Genomic DNA, 21078 nt, shown 5'->3' on the forward strand with positions numbered 1-21078 from the left:
CCCCCCCTTTCTCCGGCGGACTCCTGCTCCTTCCTTTCAGGACCGGCCTGCTCTCTCTCTCGTGGACCTGCCGACCAGCGGGGGGACACCGGTCCCCCGTCCCCGCACCAGCTCACTTATGACCTCTACACGTTGACCTGGACGCTTGTCAGTGCGTCTCTGACTGAGTGTCTTCTCCCGGGCCTGTCCCGCTGTGCTTCTCCTCCTCCTGGTGGAGGAGAGGTGCTGAGCTGATTGCCTCCCCCTCCTCTCTCCCTCTGCCTCTTCCCCTTCTCCCCCTCCCCTGTGCGGTGATGCTTGTCCTCCCCCCCTGCCGCACCACTCTGTTCTGCGCTACAGCATATGCTATAGCTCACTGTATGACAGCCATGATCACCCTCTCTTTTCCATTTGCCTCTCTGCTCTTTTCTTCCTCCTTCTGTCCCAGCGTCCGTCCGTCCTCCACCCTACCCCCAGGGCACTCCTTGTACTTTACCTGCACTCCCTGCCATCAGTGCTGCTCTGCGCTCGTCCTTGCATTGTGTAGGATCTTTGCCTTTGCTGCACCCTTGCTACTCTAACCTAAACACACACACTGCATATAGCTGATCCTCCTTGGCTCACCTCAGCTAAGAACAGCACTGTAAACACACACACTTGCACTCGATGACAGCTCTGAATCCCACTCTCCCACTTCCTACTGAGGACTGCAGATCCACACCAGCACACAAAGCTCCTGCCTGCTGAATGTCATTTTACGACTGGAGGAATGGTCGCTCCCACAGCTCCGAGCGCTACAAGGACCCATAAAAACCTGCATACACACACACACATACACACTCAGAGCCGCACACGCAAACACGCTGCCACCCAGCCCCTCAGTAATAAATCAGCTGCCTTGCTGCATCCAGTGAGGCTGAACCAAGGCAGTGTGCTGCAGACCTGCTGTCCTGTGTTGTCCCCCTGGCTAATTTCAGCACAGTCCAATGCCCAGAGTCATGTCTGCCGCAGAAAGCAGGGAAGAAAAGCTGTCCTGTGATGCCTATTTCTGGGCTCCATCATCTTGCATCCCTCTCTCCCCCTCCTCCTGCTCTCCTTCAACCTCCACTCTCTTCCTCCTTCCCCTCCTTTGCTCACGTTTCTGTGCAGATCTCAGTCTTGCCAACAACCTCTATCTCAGTGTTCGGTCCCCATCTCTGCTTTGTGCTCTCCCTCTCTTTCTCTGTTCTCGCTCATGGAATCGCTCTATCTCTGTCACACTCTGCGAGCATGCAACACCCCCCCCCCCCTCCTCTTCTCATAGATCTCCTCTCTCTCCTCCCTCTGCCTGCCTCCCGCCCTCCTTCCTCTGGTAAATGTGCTTGGATTGCTACCCTGATCGCTGCTTTACTTATGCTTGCAAGAATGCCTCCCACTGTACTGCTGTGTCTGTTCCTGCCTGATGTGATGTTGCACAGAAAAAAGGGATTCGAGATCTAACCGTGCCTTCTGCCCTGTCTCTGTGCAATCCTTTGTTCCAGTCTGGGAGCTCAGCGGTGTTTCCCCGACTTTAAACGCTCTCTTCCTCTCTTTGCTCACTCTCTGTCACACATCATCCAGCCCATGCTTCCAGGAGGAGGAATACAGCTGAATTGTGCCTCTGCTCCACCCCATCCCCCATCTACCTCCCCCCTTTCTCCATCGTACTGTATTAGGAATGACAACACACCTATTTTACCCTGACCCAACCCTCGAGCCCATCCTGTATTTCCTCTCCTCATCTTCTCTTTCTGCCCATTTCCCCCATCCTCCATTACAGCCCCCATGCTCCCTTCCCTCTCAGGAGAGATGAGCACTGTATTGTACTTTGCTGTGACATTGAAAGCTGCATTCATTAGATTTATATTAAGGTGGTGGTGTGGAAATGGGATGGTCTCCCTCCATTACACACAGGCAGATGTAAGGAGTGTAATTAAAATGTGCCTACACAGCAGGCGAATACATGCGTATGAGTATCTTTATCTAAGTCTGAGACAAGAAAACACAGGATATATAACAAGAAAGGGGAAGAACCACAAGTTTTTTTTCTCCAAGATATGTGAGTCATCGCAAGGTTTTCCCATCTAGAAGACTGAGTCAAGTAAATGATGCAGTGGCATGACATGAGACCAGCACACTAGAATGAAGTCATGGCTTGAGGTGACAAGTGCAATTCATTTATGCTGCAATTCCATTTAGTTACGCCTCTTTGATTTTGGATGACGTGCTTTTCTAGTTGACAGCTTATTTGTTGTGGAATAAGGTGCATGCCTTTGGGGCGCTTTGGAAAAATGTTATTCCACCTTAACATCCTCAAATCCTGTGCTGTTGTATTTATGAAAACAAATAACAGCAAGGTGGGCAAATTCACAATAACAACCCCATACACAACAACAACCTCTACAGTGCATTAATGATCGATCTATCTTTCGTGTACGTGCATGAAGACATGCAAAATGCATCTGCATGTGTGTGTGTATGTGAGAGAGAGTGGGGGAGACGGAGCAAAAGAGGATTTTGTTAGTTCAGCATCTTCAGCAGGGGGGGACTTGGGGTCTTTCCCTCACCAAGGACATATGGTGTATGGTGCTGTTGGGGAGAGCAGAGAGAGGAGGCGGGCAGTGGAGTGTGATGGCTCCAGTTTGGCGAGGCTCAGGTCGCCAGCAGAGCAGCTGAAGCGCTGGCATCAGCCGGTTGGCGCTCCGAGAGGAGCGTTCAGAGCTGGATGGCACATGAGTGAGAGGGAGGCGCAGGTGTGTCTTCAGTGACCTAGAACAGCCAGCGTCAAACAGGCATAAACACACATACTGTACTCACAAAATCTTAATCATCTCCATTTATAATAGGGCTGCGGCGATACAATATCTATCATGATACACTCAAAAAAAGCAAACTGGGTGTCTGTTACCTTCTCCTTAGTCTAACGTGTAGCTTCTACTAAATAAAATGATGTTTTGTGGTTGAACAGTTTTAAAACATGTAGTTTTAGCATAAAATGCAACACTTTAAAATTTACTAGAATACTTTAATAATAATAATAATAATGCATTTTATTTATAGGCGCCTTTCAGGACTCTCAAGGTCACCTTACAATAAACAATTAAAAACAAAACAATAATTATTATTACTTTATGTTAAAACAACCTAATTAAATTGCTGAATATAACACTCTGTGTTTAAAAATGATTTATTTCCTGAATAATTACTATTATGTTCATTTTCATATGATAAAGGTAATCTTTTAGGCTAAACCACTTCAACCTAACTTTGTTTTGTTGGCTCAGCACAATTAATTCCTGTACTGCACTATTTTAAAAAGTAGTTGTAACTAACCTATTAAATAAAGTAACTCTTAATAATGTCATACATGTTTAAATGGCCCAAGAAAATCACGTTAGTATGTTACAATTACCCTTACAAATCTAGTTGTACTGAGCCCTGGTCATTAAGTAACAGTAACACAAATACATGATGTTGACCCAACATATTTACATTTTGTTCACTCAACAAAACAGTTTCTCGCTAAATTACATTTTATTTAGGTGGAAATTATTTCCATAATTTTATTTCGTTCTGGGAACAAGTTATATTTTTGAGTGTACAGGGGTTATATCCAATACAGTGTAGTAAAGTAGCTAAGGTGATATATTACACATTTTTAACCCATAAGAACCTATGGTGACACCCGTGTATCAAGCACTTTAAATCTTCTAGAGTCTCCCATATTCAGCTTTATGCTTCACCTAAACTCATTAAATCCCTAAGAGACGTATACTGTGTGACTGGAAACAGAAATGTGTAAAAGTAGCTCATTTTAAAAAGCTTATTTTTTGTTATGAGGCTAAGTTTAAACCCATTTAACAATTCTACTCCATTAATAGTTGTGTCCTGTGTTGCGTTTAACTTGTTCTGACCATATTTCCTGAACAAATTAAAGTCACAATTTTGATAAATGTTATGGAGATGCAAAATAAAAAGGCACATTTGTGTCTCTGTAAGCAGAAAATGTGTTTAGTTTTTTTCTATTTTAAAATAACAAATATCATAAACATAAATACCATAAACGCCCATTGTAACGTTTATGTCACATCACAGATCTTTGACAATTAGGGGTTGTATTTTTTTTTTTTTAAACATCAGAAATGTGATCTATGTGGTCCACTTATAGAACACATCCTTTAAGGATAACTGGGTCTGGGTTCTTATGGGTTAAATACTTTTTTTTTTTTTTACAGAAAATGTCATAAAGAAAATATCAATATATCCATAAATATAAGTATAAGTATAAGTATAAAAGTCATTTTATACAATCAAATACAATCAATACAGTAGGATTACAAGACATTATATTGCAATATTGAAGAGTATCTGTATTTTCTTACAACCTGATGGAGTACATATGGATTATGTATTAAAATAAACACCAATTATGTATTAAAATAAACGTGAATGCAAAATCAGGAATATTTACGTCATATCCTGCAAGGATAAAAATTGAAACATAAAATGTCTTATTAGTTTGATATTATAAAGAGGCCAATGTACACATACCCAATACTGCATATGTCCCATATGGATAATCAATATTTAAGCCACATATTGAAATATTTACATTTTTACAACCTGCAACCTCTCCTGTCCTCTCCTCTCTGCTCTGTGTAAACAGATTTTCAGTGAATATTTGTCACGTGACCGTTCGTCTCAGCAGAATCAATGATTGAATCAATTTCAAATACACAACCAAGGTTGACCAAAGTGCTTTACATAAAAGAATAACAACAAAAATCCAAAGAGCAAATATAGCAAATCCAAAAGATACATAAATGAATAACAATAAACTGGAGGAGCAGAATTTATTGTTTTTAACAGCATCTATTCATTCCAAATGGTTTATTTTTGGCAATGTTTTAAATGACACATGTAGAATAAAGTGATTTGGACAGAATAATGGTTTTGGTTACTTATTCTAACTGAAACTTTCATAACCTATGATCTGACAAGGGCATTAGGAAAGTTTAAATTTGGAAGATGATGATTGGGTTCAGAGGGTGACCTCAATAACCCCTTACATCAATATATTAATTTGTGTGTCCGTCATTGAGTGTCACAAGTGAATGAAGTCACCTTGTATGTTGCCGCAGGGTTCAACCTTCTGGACAGCAGCTGTCCAGTAAGATGAAGGTCAATCAAATGAGAGCCACCTTCTGCACTCTACATCCCCAAATAAAAACACAAAATACCTTTTTGGCATACTGAGTGTAGCTGCTAAAAAAGCCATAACAAGGAAATGGCTTAAGCCAGACAGCCCATCTATAGACGAGTGGTATGACATCATCTATGAAATTTTTGTAATGGAAAGAATCACTTTCTCTGTGAGGCTTCAAAAAGCCAAATTTGAGGAAATCTGGGAGAAGTGGAGATTGTACATCGCCCCGAAACGCCCTTCTTCTGTTTAGTATTGTGTAACTTTCTTTTAAAAAAAATGTTATAATCTGTTTTTTACTACTTACTGTAGATGAAACACCCCCAAGTTCTGTTCATTTGTTTGTTTATAAAAATCTGAAAATATGGATCACAGTGTCTATTATCAAAAAGGTGATGACTGTTGTAATGTGATATTGAAATGTGATTCTAAATAAAGACAAAATGTAAAAAAATAAAATAAAAAATAAAAATGAGAGCCACAGTGGGTAAACATCATACCAATTTTAAAAAGTGTCTGACTTATACTTGTCACTTCCATTTTTACATCTACATACTGCTTCTATAACTGCGATTTAATATTTCTTACAGTGATATCTGTCATGCCAGTTGGCTTGATCTTAACATTTTTAGGACTGTGGGCTACGTGTGCACAATGCAGTGACGTCTTTAAATCTCCTGAACAAAAACAGGCCGCATTCTTTCAATACCAACAAGGCGTTAGCTTAATATTGTCAAGGGAAGGTGTGTCAGATCTTTAGCATTCCTATTTATATAACAGGTATTTTATTTATTATATTTTATTATTATATTTAGCATTGTTATACAGGTATTACTCAGACGTTATTATTGTTATAATAAAGGAGTGTAACAATACACCGATCTGCTCGATATATATTGATTCAATGATCAACAAGCCAATACCATTGATACAAACTGCATATCACTACATACCATCATCTTAAAGAGATTCCTTTATTTTGAAATTCCCACTTTATATTTATTCTTCTTCTTACATTTTTTTTAAAAACTTGAATGTCTTCTTCTTGAATGAACTCTGCATTAAAACTGTCAAATTATATTTTGTCAAAGAATTTATGCTGATTTAACCTGTGATTTACATCCCTCGAGGAGTACACTCACTAACCAACTGTGTCGATTCAAGTTTCTGCTGGAAAAATAAGAATGCATATCATGCATAGGCCTCATTAAGTGATGAAGTGAAATGAGCATTAACAGGAAATTAAAGACAAGATATTTGTCGCAGGTATGTCATGTTTTCATACATAGAATACAGATTCTTCAAATGTCTTCAAAATGTCATTTCAATATCAGTAGGCTGCTACACAACGAATGAGTGAGATTATTATAAAGCAGTGATATTCAATTTACGGACTAGGGGCCAATCTGACCCACGATAAGAAGGTAAACGATGGTAAATAAGATGCCAGAGTGCATTTTCAAAAGCATCAAAATAGAGCTTGTTTATTATAATAAAGTGCCAGGTGAGGACCCCTGCACACCTGGCTTTTGCCTCTCTGCTACAACTGGATTATGGGCCTTTTTAATGTTCATTCATTTTATCTGACAAACATGATTAATGTTTGTTCATTAACTGGCCTCTGGCTTCCTTTCATTTTGCAGAAGTGGCCCCCCTGCAGTGGCGGCAGCATCCCTGTCATAAAGGCTGTTGGTCAATTAATTTGCCCTAAGATAAAGGAAGACTTTATTTATCCGGAGGTGGGGAAATTAAGTCATCACAGCAGCTTAAGATACAATAAGACATGTACACACATAATTTACATACATTATATGCATACTATATACATAAAATACTTACTACAGCAAATTTGCACTGATTTCTGATATCTGAGAACTGATTTTGCTATTATTCAGAATACTCTTTTGTGTATATATTGTATAAACCTATAGCGCTTTCTTATTTGTCTTATTTTTATTCTATTTTCATCCTATATGTTAATTGTATCTATCTATCTATCTATCTATCTATCCATCTATCTATCCATCTATCTATCTATCTATCTATCTATCTATCTATCTATCTATCTATCTATCTATCTATCTATTTATCTGTCTGTCTGTCTATCTATCTATCTATCTATCTATCTATCTATCTATCTATCTATCTATTTATCTGTCTGTCTGTCTATCTATCTATCTATCTATCTATCTATCTATCTATCTATCTATCTATCTATCTATCTATTTATCTGTCTGTCTGTCTATCTATCTATCTATCCATCCATCTATCTATCTATCTATCTATCTATCTATTTATCTGTCTGTCTGTCTATCTATCTATCTATCTATCTATCTATCTATCTATCTATCTATCTATCTATCTATCTATCAGGGAGGTTACGCCCCCTGGTGGGTACACAAAGACACAGCAGACTTCATTCATAGGGTTTTTTTTTTTTTTTTTTTTTAGCCTTTAGCCAGTTTATAAAATGAAGGTGGTTTTTAATTCATCCCGAGGCTATTCGTATTAAGTTCTTCAGTGCGCTGCTCTGCCACAGGGCTGTACCCTTTTTGTCATAATGTGTTTTCCGCTCCGCCTGAAGGGGGCAGCATAGGCGACAGTCCAAACAGGTGACAACACGGGGAGAGAAGAAGAAGAAGAAGAAGAGGAGGGAGGCTAGCTGGTTATTCAAAGAAAAGTAGGTGTGATGAGAAGCGTGGGGAGAACACGAAAAGAGGAAACAATAATATCCAGATTAAGATTGGGTCATACAGCATTAAACAGTACACTATTTAAAATGGGAAAACACAATTCGGGAAGATGTGAATATTGTAATGAAGAAGAAAATTTAGAACATGTGATGCTTTATTGTCAGAAGTATGATCAGGAGAGAAGGGAACTGATATTGAACCTTAAAGAAATTAAGTTGAATTTTGATTTACGGGATCTTTTACAAAGAAGTTCAGAGGAGAAATGTTATTCCTTTTTGTTACAGTATCTTAGGAGAACAAGATTAATAGAGAGAATATAATTTATGTACTTTCTCCTTTTTTTTTTTTTTTTTTAAATTAATTAATTAATTTATTTTTATTATTATTATTATTTTATTATTATTTAGTTAAACTCAGGAATGTGTAAAGTCCCGGTCCACACTCCATATCAGTAGGTGGCGGTAATACACCAAAAAGTTGTTTGTCAACCGCCATAAAACAACACAAAGAAGAAGAAGAAGAAGAGGAGGGAGGCTAGCTGGTCTAGACATGTCAGTGAACTGACAGTAATGCTAGTTTGGCCGCAGTAGTTAGAGAGTTATCAAAAAGTGCCTGGAAGCTTTAAGGAGGCATTTTAGAGCACGAAACCTCGCCAGGTGGCCCGTCTAAAGGGTTGACAAACTGGTAAAAACGGGTCCCGGACCTTTTAATAACTGACTAAACGCTGGTTAGCTAGCATTAGCTGGCTAGCTGGGGAGAAAAGTAACTCGTCTCATACAGTCATGTCTGCGGCCGGAGACTTCGGAAACCCTCTAAGAAAATTTAAATTGGTCTTTCTCGGGGAGCAGAGTGGTAAGTCTGATGTTAAAATCTATTTAGATGGAGATGTAAGTGAGCTAACAGCAGAGTTTGGTAGCTTTGGTGGGGTGATTAACGTTCGCCAGTTAGCTTAGCTAGCATTAGCTGCCCAACGTTAAACTTGGCACTGTGATGGCATTGCAACACTGTAACTTGTTGCTAAATGCTTGACCATGCTGACGTCATGGGAGTGTTCTTCCTGATAGTTTCAGTCATGTCTTAACCCTATAAAGCCAAGTGTATCATATTTGATACACATGTTGTTGAGACCTCTACATCATTAGAGTGATATATTTTTTTCCTGAAAAACCTGATGTATACATGTGTTGGAGGTTAAAAACAAACAAACTGAGCAACAAATTGCACAAAAATACCAGATGTAGCAAAAATGATACAGGTTCATTGCTGGGTGAAGACTTCATATCAGCAGATAAATAATTTTTTTCTTGCATATTTGAATTAAATGTTAAAAGGAAAGTCTTAATAGGATAAAAATGTTAGGTTTTTATGTTTTTGTTAGTTCAAGAAAACAAACTGTACAAAAAAACCTGATGTATCAAATATGATACAAATTAGAATTCATATATGCAAATTGATTTATTTTTTGTCAGCAGGTTCAATAAATACTCAAGTTTTTAAAAAAATATAATTTTCTGGCAATTATTTCATGGTTCAGGCTTTATAGGGTTAAAATTGACTTGTTTGCATGTTGGCCAACTTCAGTGGCGAGCTGTGGCAGCAAACAGTGACGTCAGTGTTGACGGGGACATTGGCTGCCAGTAGAAAGTTAATTAATTGGTTAAATAGGGTGATTAACATAGAAAGCACTTTCTGTATAATAAGTTATAGTTGTATTTTGCCCTTGCACTGGTTTCTAAGAAGAGGCCACAGTCACAGGCTGAGTTGACAACAGGTGGCACACTGCTTTATTCAGCTATCAATCTCAGTCATTGTCCACTAAAACATGACAGTGATTACATAGTCGTGTCTACCTTTGGGGCATTTCTGTGAAAAGGGGACGCATCCTACTTACCAAACCTGCCCAGTAGCATTCCTACACTACTCATCCCTCCCCCCTTTTCCAGGCAAACCCATGATCCCCTATCTGGTTTAATTGGGTCCGTAGCAGCACTGACACTTTCTAAGTAGAGGCTACAGTAACAGAATGAGTTGGCAACAGGTGACATACCGCGTTTTAATGCAGAAGACTGCTATCAATCTCAGTCAAAGTCCACAAAAAACATGACAGTGATTACACAGTCGTGTCTGTCTACCTTTGGGGCAATTCTTTGAATGCATGGAACGCATCCTAATTACCATACCTGCCCAGTAGTTTTCCTACACTAACCTTTTTCAAGCCAAACTGAACACCTGGTGTGGTGGTCCTTGAAAAGAAAGAGGAGGGCAGGGTGTTGTTCAATACAGCTCCATACATTCATTAACAATCAAGAATCTGTTCTCATAGGTAAAGTGCAGAGGTGATTATAAAGTCCAGCACCTTACATCCACAGTTTTCGGCAGTTTCCACAGCTGTGTGTTGAGCATACAGAAACAAGCAAGCTGGGAAAGCCTTAGGCTTCATGTAAAATTGAAATGCACTGATTCACCTTTTTAAGTATACCAAGTGTGAAATAAATCCACTGTTACCAAACACTAACATAATACTAATACTCTATTTATTACAAGTTTAAAATCTGTGTGTATGTTAACATAAGGCCAGACATTGTTGTGGTACTAAAAAAAGTTGAATACAGTCAAATTAATTACATTGTTATTTGTACACAGTCTGTATTTAATGTGGATCCATCCCTCCTGGTTTCAAAATAACCGATCTGGTTTAATAAGGTCAGTAGCAGCACTGATACTGATCCAGCTGATCTGATTAGTGCATCCCGAGTGTAGAAACAGGATAAGGTAGCAGATAAAAGAGGATAATTTCTCCCCTGCCAGTGATTATTTTCCAAAAGGTATTGTGTCCTGTAATATGACTCTCCATTCCCATCAAGATAAGACAGACTTTGTGTGTGTCAGACAGTGTATTACAGCTGTGGTTCCACGTAAACAGCAGTGTTGGCTTTGGTCATGTCATCGTCTCTTGATGCTCAGTGTAACTGATAATGTAATTTGAGCTCAGCAAAGCACTCCAAGACTTTAAAGCCCAGCGCGGGTGCATTTTTACAGCTGCCATGTTTAGAGAATGAGGAGCATAGACCCACATTTCCGAAGGGAAATAAATGAGGAGTCTGAGTCTCAACCCTACTGGTCTCTCAACATTCCTCAACCCACCAACTTCTCCTACAAATAACTGTGCACACCACACCCTTTAATGGACAAGAGCCTTTAGAGGGCAGCAGGAGTTACATGTCCACAGGCTGTCTTGGACAGAAGTGTAGACCTATTCCAAAAGTGAAAAACATTCAAAATGCTGCTTTTATGAGTTTTATATTATTATAAACTCAATATTTTTTTATTTTTTTATTTTTATTAAAGAAGAAACAAAGAAAAGAACAGTGGATTACTTATTAGGAGCAACAATATGAAAACAAAACACTAAAACACAATTCTAGACAACAAAGACTCAGGAACATATTTACAAAGTAGACACTGTACACACAAATAACATACAAAGAATAATATAAAGGATAACCACAACAACAAAAAATGAAAACAACGATACACCAGTACAAAGCCACACGGCGAAAACAGACAGACGACAAAAAATAAATAATAATAAACTCAATATTTTGGGGGGTTTATATGTTAGAGATGAATAAAGAAATTTAAAGATGTCACATTGGACATTTTTCACTTTTTCCCCAACATTTTATGGATAGAAAACAATCACAAGTAAAAAAAAAATGTGTTAATAGATTTATAATTTTATCAAAACCCTGCTTGTGATAGCCACATATTTTTGTTTATTTTAAATAAGAACTGAATAAAAGAATAAACTGAAATATGATCATTGCACTTAATGTTCTTTATTGTTTCTGTTTGGTTTTTTTTAGTGGGAAAGACTTCGCTGATCACGAGGTTCATGTACGACAGCTTCGACAACACTTACCAAGTGAGACGGACACTTTCACCTCAATTAATCACCATTAATAGTGTTAATGTTATTTTAAACTCAGATGTTCATGATTGAAGAAGGTTATGCATATTTAACTACGTGTTACTCATTTTCAGGCCACAATAGGAATAGATTTCCTGTCGAAAACGATGTACCTTGAAGACCGAACAGTAAGTCATACTTTTTTTTTGACAACTAGTGTTAAATCAGTCCTCAAATGTTGTTGGTGGTTGTTGTTGTTTGGGGAAATTCTATTTTTGACTGTCAGGTTTTGGAGATATGAAGGTGCACTCAGATGCGCACTGCTGACATAATTTCGTGTTGTTCTTTTTTTTCCTTCAATAATTCAGTTATGTTCTCTCTAACGAGCACACGCAGCATTTGTTCTGCCTTCCGAGTCTGAGCTGGATGCCGTTCCCCCTGGACCGTCTTCCCTTTCTTTGTTTCTACCCTCAACACAAGTTTTCTTCCTCTCCTTCCTACCCCTCCATCTATTCTCTTCATCCCTGTTTTGAAATTAAACACCTTACTTGATCAAGAGAGGAGGGTTGATGACAAGTGAAGGATGATTATTAATTTATACCCCCCCTGCCACTCGGGGCCCAGGCAGCTCGCTCTCTGGTGGTCATCCACTACCTGCATGCACTACGCTCTCTCTCTCAACTCTCTCTACCTTTTCCCATTCGTCTGACTTTATTCAGTTTTTTTTTTCAATTTGCTTTTTGTCACCATAACTTACCTCATTTCTGACCTAGTTTTTTTCTTGTTTTATTTTCATCCCTTTTTGTTTTTGTTTTCTTTTTCTCTTCCTTTTTGTTTTTCCTCCCATCCCCTTCCTCTTCCTGCCCAACAGATCAGGTTGCAGTTGTGGGACACGGCGGGGCAAGAGCGGTTTCGTAGCCTCATCCCGAGTTACATCAGAGACTCAGCAGCTGCTGTCGTAGTGTACGACATCACAAGTAGGTGGATTAACACGCCACATTTGTTTTTTAAAGCAACTACAAGGAGAAGTTGTAGTGATTCCTTGAACACCACTTCCTCTTGTGGTAAAGATCTTAATCTGGCTGGGCCATGCATTTGTTCTTGAATCAAGTGGAAGAGTTTATTTTTAATACTTTTTCTTTAACCCATTGACGCCTAAAACGCCTGTAAAACCTCTGGGCGATTTTAAAATCACCCCCTAAAACCTGAAGTTTTTCTGGAAATTCAACAGAAGTGTCACTGCTTTCTACTAAATAATAGATTTTTCAGCCTCTGTAGCAGATAGAAATGAAATTCAAAAAGTATTTGAGAGCTTATACAAATACTACAAAACGACGTATCCGCTTTCCAGGCTTCAATGGGTTAAACACAGCTGTTTGCAGGTTGCATAGTGATAATGTATCTATTATCTATATTTGAGGTATTGTATCTATTTGTAGCTATGTAAGATTAATAACCGTATACCAATATTAGTTCATTTTGACATTATATATAATTAATTTTGTATATTATTATATTCCTATTGATGTTAAACATGTATCCCAATGTATTTCATTAATAAAATAGACATTTATATATTTCTAGGAGGAACAAGGACAATTCAAGATTGTTTTTTAATTATTTCAAATCCCACAATTCTCTTCTTCTGTTGAATGACCGATTAAGGTTGACTCGTGTTTTCAACCATGCTCACTCACTGTCCCTTTTAGCTTTTAAAAAAAAAAAATTCAGTTCTTATCAGGAATTTCACGAGGGCCATGGCAAAAAAAAATTGACAACACAAAAGGCCAAGTAGCCTCGCCCCTAAAATGACGAAATTCCAGGCCTGGCCCTCACCAGCTATTATATTTAAAGAAAAACTCATGGCTGAAGTTTGCCTGTTAAAAATGTAATTTTTTGCACACTTAAACACACGTAAATTATAACTGGTCCATAACCAGTTAAACTTGTTGTAGTTTATTTGACCGTTAAGAAATAATCTCTTCAGTTCCCCTTAAATGCTAACTACAGTTGGTCATTTTTCGTTTCATAATGCATTGCAAGCACACAATTCTTTTTATATTTCAAAAATTCTATAACTCCAAACGTGTTAAAATGTGTATGACTTGTAATTCTACTTCCTTTCTGTTTTCACAGCTGAGTCTTTTCATCTTCTGAGTTCTGATGCTCTGATTCCTGTTTTTTTTTCCCCTCTCCTCTCTCTTTCAGACGTCAACTCCTTCCAGCAAACCACAAAATGGATTGATGATGTGAGAACAGAGAGAGGAAGTGATGTCATTATCATGTTGGTGGGAAACAAGACAGACCTTGCAGACAAAAGGTAATCCGTCCTTCCTTCCTCCCCCCTCTGTGTGAGTGGCTCTCCTCCATTTAGAGCATACTAATGAAGTCATTGATTGTTGCTGCAGGCCCGTCGATACGGAGTTCCTCAGAGCAACTTATCTCCACCCTTTGGATATCAAAGCCCTCATTGACTCTTTCTCTTTGTTAAAGCCCATATGGTTTGAAGATATTGATCATTTAATCAGGAATACTTAAATAGCTGTCAACTGTGATGTTTGATAATATTTGATCTCAAATTTTCCATGTGATAACATTCATCCACCTGTCTAATTTAAATAAGTTGTGCAATATCTTTCACTGTGCATCTCTTCACCCCCTTATCTACTGCAGGCAAGTATCTATTGAAGAGGGTGAGCGGAAAGCCAAAGAACTAAATGTAATGTTTATTGAGACTAGTGCGAAAGCGGGCTACAACGTAAAGCAGGTAAGAATGTGTGTGAGTCGTGCTCCGTAATCCTGCTGCGGTCGCTGCCACCTGGGCTCCACCTCCAAAGGTCGCCTGAAGAAATCAGAGGTCAGAGGTTGTAAATAGGCCTTTTTAAATCCTACCAGCTCAATCATTGTTCATTTTCTGTCCAAATTTAAAGGTTTCTGTCCCTGTCGTAACAAACTTAAAGGACCACTCCACCGTTTTTTCATATTAAAACATGTTATTCGGGTAAGTAAGACGAGTTGATACAGACCTCTTGCGTCTCAATGCGTGCACTCAATCGCCCTGGCGCGCGGAGCTACTTGGCTAGCACTTAGCTTAGCCCAGTTCATTCATTAGGATCCAAACAGATGGACAGTTAGAAGCGACCAAACTCCTCCACGTTTTCCCTATTTAAATACAGCTACACGAGTAGTTAAACGTCCAAGTATGGCGACACAAAATAAAACGTGGCGCTTTTCGAAGCGGATAAAAAGGAGAACTATAATGTATGGCGGAATAGCACTTGGGAGCACTTCGACTCGGCGCAGTAATATCATCACTTCCGCTCCCTCTCACTTCCGTCAGGAGTGATGATATTACTGCGCCGAGTCGAAGTGCTCCCAAGTGCTATTCCGCCATACATTATAGTTCTCCTTTTTATCCGCTTCGAAAAGCGCCACGTTTTATTTTGTGTCGCCATACTTGGTCGTTTAACTACTCGTGTAGCTGTATTTAAATAGGGAAAACGTGGAGGAGTTTGGTCGCTTCTAACTGTCCATCTGTTTGGATCCTAATGAATGAACTGGGCTAAGCTAAGTGCTAGCCAAGTAGCTCCGCGCGCCAGGGCGATTGAGTGCACGCATTGAGACGCAAGAGGTCTGTATCAACTAGTCTTACTTACCCGAATAACATGTTTTAATATGAAAAAACGGTGGAGTGTTCCTTTAACAGCCTAAAGTTCTAATGGACGACGGTTGGTCTGTAGCTCAGGTGGCAGTAGCATCAGGAAGGGGCACGGCTTGTTAATCCACTTCAACGTAATCACAGTCTGTTATTTTTTTCCCCCCTTGTCTTTTTTTCTCAATGTCTGTGGCGATATGTGCGTGTCCCTGTGGGTGTTTGTGTGTTGTGCGCGGTGACTCGTGGCTCATCACAGACAGATAACCACAGAGGAAGGAGAACAGAGAGCGAAAGAGATGAATGTTCTGTTTATTGAAACAAGTGCAAAGACAGGCTACAATGTCAAACAGGTAGAGCGGGTGCACCTTGTGTGTGTGTCTGTGTGTTCATAGTGCTCATGCTCTTCTGTGATTGGCTTCTATTTCACACACGCATGTGTGCATAAAGGTGTGCTTCAAACATTGGCTTCCTCTGGTTGAATGTGAGGTGTGTGGATTTGTTTTTTCAACCTCTGTCCCACCTGCTGGGAGTCATTTCTCTGGGCTGACCTTTGACCCAACAGCCTGAGAGGTGGTCAGGGTTTGCAAACAAATACTCCCCATTACACTGATTAGCATAATTTTTGTTGCATGCATATAAAGTCTAGCTCTATGTGATGCTCTTAGTGCGGGGCGGGCATGTTGGCAATCATCATTAGCCCCTTTCAGACTGCTGTTTCAATCCACGATATTTACCTCTGTGATGTTTCGGCTGTAATCTGAACGTCTCAGTGGTCCCTGCTCTGTCCGCCTTCAGAGCTAGTCACAGATGTTAAATTGGCAAGACTGTTTAAGGCAGTATCAATGTGAACCGATGGAGCCGGTAAGCCGGAAAATATGTGACGTAAATTTGATTTGATAAATCTTTATTGTCCCCGAGGGGCAATTTGTTCTGCATTCAGTAGTAAAAAATGTCACACAACAAACAAATAATCATAATAAATACAAAACACAGAACATAAAAACATTAAAGCATAAAAGCCTATGGGAGACATCATGGAATATATAATTTACATTGCTTAAGAAAGACAAAGCTACTACCCTAGTTTGTTGAGGAAGCCAACAGCTGAGGGAACAAATGATTTTAAATATCTGTTTGTTTTGGCCCTCTTCCTGTAAGTATATCTCCTTCCTAGTGGCAGGAGTCGAAACTCTGCTTGTAGAGGATGTAGGAGGTTTGACAATATGGCCTTTGCCTTCCTAGTGGCTCTGACTTGATAAATATTGCCAATGTGTAAATTATTAGATCAACCAACAGTCGGGTAATAAGAAAGGAAGTGGAGCTATAATCAGTAGCACGCCTCTCACTTGAGTCCGACAGTAATCAAACCATGTTAAAATGTAGAACAACTTATTTGAGACTGTAGAATATCTACAGCGTGAACTACGGCGTGCAGTTCTTCACAGTGGTGGAAAGTAACTAAGTACATTTACTCAAGTACTGTACTTAAGTGCAATTTTGAGGTACTTTTACATTACTTGAGTATTTCTATTTTATGTGACTTTATACTTCTACTCCACTACATTTTGAGGCAAATATTGTAGTTTTTACTCCACTACATTTAGCTCACAGCTTTAGTTACTTTTCAGGTCGAAATTTAACAGAAAAACGTAAAAAATGTAAAGTCATGAGACATTTTTTTTAAGTTAAACCTCACAACAGTATATTAAGTGGTTAAAACCAACCCCCATTAAAAAATAATTAAAGCACTACTTGCATAAATGCATCAATATAAATAATCTAATAATATATTAGATTATACATTACAATGAGTGGGGGCGTGCTGCATAACGAGTACTTTTACTTTTGATACTTTAAGTACATTTTGATGCTGATACTTTTGTACTTTTACTTCAGTAAGTTTTGAATGCAGGACTTTTACTTGTAGTGGAGTCATTTCACAGTGTGGTATTAGTACTTTTACTTAAGTAAGAGATCTGAATACTTGTTCCACCACTGGTTCTTCAGCCATTATCGTTTTGAATTCACTTGCTGCTGCAGCCGCTTATTGTACACTTACAGCACTGTGCTACTGTACATCACTGCCACGGCTCTGTTACGTGCCAGTCCCGTCTCCTCCCAATTTGTTCCACAATGCCGGATTGCAATTTGAATATACGCAAATATAACACTGTATGAATATGAATAACCTAAGGCACAAAGGACCTTTACGGAAACGCAGTCTGAAAGGAGCTTTAATTCAACCCTTAAAATGAATTTAAATCCATCAATCATCTAAAATCCTCCAAGCTCTATCATTGGAAGGTCTCAGGAAGGAACAGTCACTCCCTCCTTTCAAGCTATATGGCCTTGCAGTGGCTCAAACACATGCTGCTAAATTTTAAATCAAATTTGGAAAAGCTCTGGTGGCCATCTTCCTCTGTGCGAGCTTCAAGCAAACCTAAATCATGTAAAGGGAATCTGCACAGCACGCTATCTTAATTTCATCTTGTGCTTTTTTGTCGTGCTTTGAGTATATTTCCTCGTCTGACAGAATACGTCTGCTTCTCTTTCCCTGCAGCTTTTCCGTCGTGTGGCAGCCGCCCTCCCTGGCATGGACACCACGCAGGACAAGAGTAGAGAGGACAGTATCCTTTGTGTGCACGTCAGCGTCCGTGGCTGAACATGACAGGAGAGCGTCAGGAGGTGTCCCTGCTCTCTTCTGTTGTGTCGTATAGATAGTCGCTGCCAGAGGGATGATGTAGTGCTCCACTCTGACAGCTAGCTGCTGGTTTTTAACCCACGTGGCCCTTTAGATTTATTTTGAGTATCGTGTTCCAACTCACTGAATGCTTTACTGTGGATATAATCTGAGAGAAATACTTCTCGGCTGAAGTCTGAGCAGATAAGAGTTAATCTACCTTATTATTATTGTTATGAAATGCTATTTAAGTCTGTATTAACCCTCTGAACCCCAAGCTGTTTAAGGGTGTTTTTTTGCTTGTTTTACATTTAATTTAATGTTTCCTTTTTAATTCACTGCAATATATACAAGTCCTGCAGCTCTATGGAGTCAGCACAATCAGGGCTAGAAATGTCTTTTGTGCAGAATAACAGTTATAATGACATAAATCTTTAAAAAAATTTGGAAAAAAACGTAAGTTGAATTTATTTAGAAAATGAAAGAAAATTGTTCAAATTATATAATGCCTGTTTTTCCAGTTTCTTTCTATGATAAACTGTATTTTTGGCGATTATATCGGCTATATATATATATATATATAACGCATTAATTAAGATTAATTAATTACACAAAAATTAACACGTTAAAAAATAAACGCAATAATATGTGACAGAAGGCCGGTATCTCTAACACTCTGCAACTTACACCAAAATAAATAGATTTTACTTTTAAATAAACAAATATACCAATTGAATAAATTCCTAGATAATTAAATGGGCAATAAATAGTTATAGATTTGTTAAATGTTTTTTTAATTTCAGGGGACTTTTATTTCATAAAAAAGTCATATTTCATTCCATTTTTATTTATTTTATAGATGTAGTGGTTTGAAAATGTGTTATTTATTGACGTATTTATCCCCCCATTTGTTTACACCATGACTCATTTGATAGGCATGTTTATGTATTAATTTTATAAGCATATTTATTTATTTATTTAATATAGAATTAAATGGCATCCACCTTAGTTCGTATATGTAAATAGTGTGGTGCTACAGTTACATTTTTATAATTTTTTACAGTTTTTACAAAGAACTTACATTAGTTTTATAGTTTAGCCTTTAGGATATTTGTAATACAGTTGCAATCTCACGCAGCAGCTGTTTGGTTTTTACGGATTTAAATAATTATTTAACCCTGTCCTGTCCTGCAGTAGAATATAACACATTTACAGAACTTTATCCAGAAATGTAAGCCTGGTAAGCCGTTGTGGGGTTGACTTTATTTCATGTACCTTTTTTAGATTTACATTTTTCCCGTTCTGTGATGTTCCTTAACTCTTAAACCCTTCAGTGATTGACATTAAGCTGGAGAAGCCACCAGAGCTACCTGTCAGTGACGGAGGCTGTTCATGCTAATCCCGGCTTCTGTCCTTGCTAAATATTTCTCTCTTACTGGCTTTTTCTCAAAACCCAGTTGGTTTTTTTCTGTATCTATACCCTTCACTGCTCCCGCCTCTGCTCCCCAGCAGCCTGACAGAGAACACTACAGCCATTGTCCTTGCCATTGTGGAAAGCTGCTCTCTCATCAGGACGTCATAAATCACTTCAATTGAATATTTGCACTGTAACACACATACGTTGAGACAGTATTCCCGGATGTTGTCTGTCATTTCCAACAGACAAAGATACTGGCAGGAAGAGGAATGACTCACCCTGATGTAGATTGACTTTTTGAACCAAACTGAAAGCAAGAGAGTGCATTTAAGATGTCAAATCAAAGTATGTGTTTGAGTGAGAATATTCTATAAAAAGATAAATATTGCTTTAAGCTTAATAAGCACAATGTGGATGTTGGGTGCATTTGTCAATTACCATTTGTACTGCTGCAATTGATTGGCAAGGATTAATTCATGAGTTATGCTATTTTTTTCTTTTTTGTTTTCTACCCATCTGGAATAATTTGTGGAAAACGGTTGCTGAAGTAGATCAGTTGCTGAAGCCACAGTAAATAGTGTGTCCTCTGATTGTGCAGAGTCACATTTCTACCAACATTTACAAGAAAGATATGATAGAAATAATACACACCGCTGCATGGTGCACAAACATTTTACTTCACTACATCATTCTCATTACCGTCCTTCCTCTCTCCCCACATCTGTCCCGTCAGATGGGTTATTTTTACCTTTGCTTCCATTTTCTATTCCCTTTTTATTTGAATAGATCTTTAATTTTTTTTTTTCTAAAGACTACAGCTATCATAGATTTAAAACTATTTCTTTGAAGATAGAGTTTGAGATTTATTTTCTCATATATTAAGAGTCATAATCATAAAAACCCTCTGTAAACAGTAGATATGCAGATACATGCCTTTTGGAGTTTAATTGTAGAGGGCTTCCTTGACTTTGGGATTATCTAGTTATGTTTGGTATGTTTTATGGACACTTATTTTGCTTGTTTTTATTTTTTGGCGTTGATCTTTTGTTAGTGATTATTCTACATGTGTATTTAATCCACAATGACTTGTAATATTTATTTCTATTGGATTCATGTTTCTTTTTTTATGGCTGTTAATATCTTCACTTTTGGTATGAGTCCTGAGTCGCTAATAATATATGCATCCATCTGGACCACTTCTAACAGAATCAGTAGAGCCTCTACTGCCCCCTCTACCACCTCTAAATGGCAATTTGATCATACTGATAATACAGTGCAATGTTTGTGTAAACTAACGGAGGAGAGTCTGATTTGTATAGCAAAGTAGTCCTTAACGTTTCTGTCTGGAATGGTTTTAAATGAAAGAATAAAAATACACTTGTCACTGCTGCTGGAATTAACCACTGACTTATTGACAGTTTTAAGATTCTGCTTCAACCTTGTTTTAGAGCATTATTTGCTCTTTTTATATTTCACTCACTGTGGCCTTGTATTTCATGCACTAGTCAGTTTTGATGTTTTGG

At 38.4% G+C, this 21078-nt stretch overlaps 1 protein-coding gene across 2 annotated transcripts; it reads left to right on the plus strand.

Annotated features, from left to right (window-relative positions):
* The first annotated feature begins 8399 nt into the window (after positions 1-8399).
* LOC131986529 (ras-related protein Rab-6A) lies at positions 8400-20944 on the plus strand. 2 transcript variants are annotated; one of them, XM_059351526.1, is made up of 8 exons: positions 8400-8745; positions 11760-11818; positions 11938-11991; positions 12675-12780; positions 14012-14123; positions 14477-14570; positions 18019-18085; positions 19473-20944. In XM_059351526.1, the coding sequence occupies exons 1-8, from the start codon at positions 8676-8678 to the stop codon at positions 19535-19537; spliced, it is 627 nt and encodes a 208-aa protein (XP_059207509.1). In that variant the 5' UTR covers positions 8400-8675; the 3' UTR covers positions 19538-20944. The 2 variants fall into 2 exon arrangements, with proteins under 2 accessions (XP_059207509.1, XP_059207508.1); XM_059351525.1 differs by lacking the exon at positions 14477-14570 and adding an exon at positions 15715-15808 and having other exon boundaries at positions 8402-8745.
* The last annotated feature ends 134 nt before the right edge of the window (positions 20945-21078 follow it).

The sequence above is a fragment of the Centropristis striata genome, chromosome 15 (genome assembly GCF_030273125.1).
Source record: "Centropristis striata isolate RG_2023a ecotype Rhode Island chromosome 15, C.striata_1.0, whole genome shotgun sequence".
Lineage (NCBI taxonomy): Eukaryota > Metazoa > Chordata > Actinopteri > Perciformes > Serranidae > Centropristis > Centropristis striata.